Source organism: Microcebus murinus, chromosome 4 (genome assembly GCF_040939455.1).
Source record: "Microcebus murinus isolate Inina chromosome 4, M.murinus_Inina_mat1.0, whole genome shotgun sequence".
NCBI lineage: Eukaryota > Metazoa > Chordata > Mammalia > Primates > Cheirogaleidae > Microcebus > Microcebus murinus.
In genome coordinates this window covers 16,429,556-16,433,498 of record NC_134107.1, presented here as the reverse complement: position 1 = coordinate 16,433,498, position 3,943 = coordinate 16,429,556, and the positions used below count along the sequence as shown (strand labels likewise).

General features: G+C 36.2%; 1 protein-coding gene across 1 annotated transcript; it reads right to left on the bottom strand.

The window, feature by feature from the left end:
* Positions 1 to 296: 296 nt before the first annotated feature.
* On the bottom strand, positions 297 to 1,232 carry LOC105863168 (olfactory receptor 5B2). Its single transcript, XM_012749983.3, has one exon. It carries the CDS (start codon positions 1,227 to 1,229, stop codon positions 297 to 299), a length of 933 nt encoding a protein of 310 aa, XP_012605437.2. The 5' UTR covers positions 1,230 to 1,232.
* Between the last annotated feature and the right edge of the window lie 2,711 nt (positions 1,233 to 3,943).

The following is a 3,943-nucleotide window of genomic DNA, read 5'->3' as shown; positions in this document are numbered from 1 at the left end:
GCATTAGAATGTGGTAAGGAAAATGTAAGTGGAACAAGTGAATAAATGAAATATCGTTATCAAGGTTTGACAAGCAAGTCCTAAAACTTATAACAATTCCTTTAAGCCTTCTTCATTCAGGCATTACATTTCTGAGAATATTTTATTACTAGACTATGGACTTCTGAAGAGGTAAGCATATCACCTCAGGAATTTAAATGCATTATGGGTTTTTAAATATCTTAGTAACTCATCTCATGAAGAAGATATGAGATGAATGAAACATTATTGTGCATACTGCAATGTTAAATTCCCAATCATAGAGAAAGTTTTGCTTTCTCAACAACTTTCTTGAATGCCCTCTTGACTTCGTTGTTCCTCAGGCTGTAGACAACAGGGTTTAGCATGGGGATGACCACAGCATAGAACACAGATGCAATTTTGTCTGTGTCCATGGAGTGACTGGAGCTGGGCTGTAAGTACATGAAGATGACTGTCCCATAGAAGATGCAGACTGCAGTGAGGTGAGAAGCACAGGTGGACAAAGCCTTCTGGTGTCCCTGAGTTGAGTGCATCTTTGAGACGGTGATAAATACAAACATGTAGGAGATCAAAATAACCAACAGAGCAAAAACAACATTAAAGCTTGACATAAAAACCAGAACCACCTCACTAATGTGTTTATCAGAGCAAGACAGGGCCATGACTGCTGGAACATCACAGAAAAAGTGATGGACCAGGCTGGATTTACAGAAAGAGAGACTGAATATGTCCCCAATGTGGAAGGAAGCATTTAGGAAACCACAGATGTAGGAGCCTATGGCCAGCTGAGCACACACACTCGTCGTCATGGTGGTGGTGTAATGTAGTGGTTTACACACTGCCGCGTAGCGGTCATAGGCCATTGATGCCAACAGGTAATTTTCCACAGTGGCAAAAGCTACAAAAAAGAACATTTGAGCAGCACATGTGTTGTAGGAGATGAACTTGTCTCCTATGAGGAGCCCAGCCATGACCTTGGGAGTGACAGCTGAGGAGTATCCAAAGTCTGCTAGAGACAAGCTACTGAGGAAAAAGTACATGGGAGTGTGGAGACGAGAGTCCAACAGGATCAACACCATCATCCCCAGGTTCCCAATCAGAGTTAAGAGGTAAATGAGAGTGAGTAATATAAAGAGGAGGACCTGGAGTTCCGGGGCATTGGTTAGTCCTAGAAGAATGAACTGTGTCACTTCTGTACAATTCTCCATCAGTGTCAATGTGAATGAGGAGATGTCCTTCAGCAATGAGATATAAAGGATTAGAGTGATAAACAAAAAAGAGGTTTAGAATTATATAAATCTCATACACATTATTTAATGATAGCAAAAAATTTTAGTTTAAAATTGTATAGATCTACAGCATAGGCCTGACAACAATATTTAGTGTATTATCTACAGTTATAATCTGTTGAATTTAAAGTATCTTTATGAATAATCTTCCAAGTTTTGATTTTATAAATTTATAAACCAATATGTAAAATATTTCATGACTTGTCCAAGGTGACTTATCTGGAATGCATTTATCTGTTAATTCAATTTTCCCTAGTCTAGAAAAAGAATATTTTCTATGTTACTCACACACTAGGAACTGCTCTAGAGAATTCACATGTATATTTATTGATTCCTTTCAACAATATTAACTGAGGTTGGTTACTTATTATATTTATTTAAATTATGAAACACATAAGATTAAATGACTTATTTATATTTACACAGGTATTAATTGTCAAGCCAATCTTTGGGCCAAGGAGACAAATTCTCAAGTCCAGTGGTCTTAATTGGATATAAATCAAATTGAAAGGGAAGCAATTTATAATTACTCATTGTCTTCATTGGTACAAAGTCAGTGACTGAGGTTTCACAGTGAAGAAACAGAGATACATGCACATTAGCAGTCTTAGGATAAATGAGGCAGTAGGGGAATGTACAACCCTGCAAAGGAAATTCTGGGGGAAGACAGAGCATCAGGTACAGAGCTTGGGCTCTAGGGAAAGGTGTATATCAGCCCTACCATTTACTACCTAGGCAGTCTTGGTCCCAACTTTACTTCCCTGAACCTCATTTATTCTAACTGAAAAATAAAAATATTAATGAGACCTGCTTCCAGGTATTGTTTTTGAAAATTATTTTAAAAACCACAAACAAAATTCTGATGAATGCTAGTTATAAGAGTATTACTGGGATAGAATCATGGTCTCTGTGTTAGTTTGATAAAGGGGGCTTCATATCTGTAGGGCTTCATATTTTGGGTAAACTTTGAAGTTATATAGTCTCGCTCTTCAGTTTGTCTTTTTTCATACGCTAGGACGTTTGAGATGTTCTGTACCCTCTAGTAATTCTATATTCCACCCATATGATTGGGTTCTCTAGCTATTCCACATAAGCCATTCTTTTGTTTAATTTCTTCCTTAAAATTTATATTGTAGATTGGCTTGAAAGAGTCTTCTATTATTAAACTGATTCTTTCCATTATTATTGTCATCCCTTGGTTGAATACAGATATTTAGAGTTTAAAATGCATCACCTGTGGGTTACATTTAGTCTGCAAACCTGTTTGGTGGCAAGCTCTATGCTGCAAAATTATTTGAATCAGGTCTTGTGCACGAACAGTGTATTAAATTAAAAAGGGCATTTATATTCTGCTAACTACTATTGCCTGCCATCTTTCCACACTACAGCCTATAAGTTTGGCTTATAAGTATTACAGCAATCATAAGTATTATGGTTGTGAACTTTAACATACATAAACACTTTTAGGATATATTTTGTTCTGCAGCTAATTCTAAAGTTTTTCATATAAATGTGTGTATGTGTGTGTTTGTGTGTATTTGTGTGGTACAAGTTAATATTATTTTGTTTTGTTTTGTTTTACCATTAGGGGAATTAGAGATTTGAAAAGTTATGTAATATTGTACAATTACACAACTAGTATCAAGAATATTCAAGATTTAATAAATGAGACCTGATCAAATTAAAAAGCTTCTGCATAGCCAAAGAAACTGTCACAAGAGCAAACAGACAACCCACAGAATGGGAGAAAATTTTTGCAAGCTACACATCCAATAAAGGGCTGATAACTAGAATCTATTTAGGACTCAGGAAAATCAGCAAGGAAAAAATCAAACAACCTTATCAAAAAGTGGGCAAAGGACATGAACAGAAACTTTGCAAAAGAAGACAGAATAATCACCAACAAACATATGAAAAAAATGCTCAACATCTCTAATCATCAGGGAAATGCAAATCAAAACCACGATGAGATATCACTTATCTCCAGTGAGAATGGCCAAAACAATAAATGTTGGCATGGATGTGGAGAGATAGGAACACTCCTACACTGCGGGTGGGACTGCAAACTACTTCAACCTCTGTGGAAATCAATATGGAAATACCTTAAAGCTATACAAGTGGATCTACCACTTGATCCAGCAATCCCACAGCTGGGCATCTATCCAAAAGTCACTCTATAAAAAAACAAATCTGCTCTCAAATGTTTATAGTAGCACAATTCACAATTGCAAAGCTGTGGAAACAACCCAAATGCCCATCAATAAGTGAGTGGATTAATAAAATATGGTATATGTATACCATGGAGTACTATTCAGCTATAAGAAACAACAGTGATATAGAACCTCTTGTATTTTCCTGGCTAGAGCTGGAACCCATTCTATTAAGTGAAGTATCTCAAGAATGGAAAAATAACCACATGTACTCACCAGCAAATTGGTATTAACTGATCAACACCTAAGTGGACATATAGGAATAACATTTATCAGGTGTCGGGCAGCTGGGTGGGGAGGGAATCAAAATCTTTGCTTTTTGCTACCTCACAATCCATATGTTTAGAAAAATGTTAAAATGTGGTTTGATTCTTGTCAATTCATTTCATTCTTTTTGTAGTTTAAAGAACTGTTGATTCACAC

What these genes read in the sequence shown, in the direction of transcription:
- LOC105863168 (XM_012749983.3), bottom strand. Translation starts at nt 1,229, where the DNA reads ATGGAGAATTGTACAGAAGTGACACAGTTCATTCTTCTAGGACTAACC.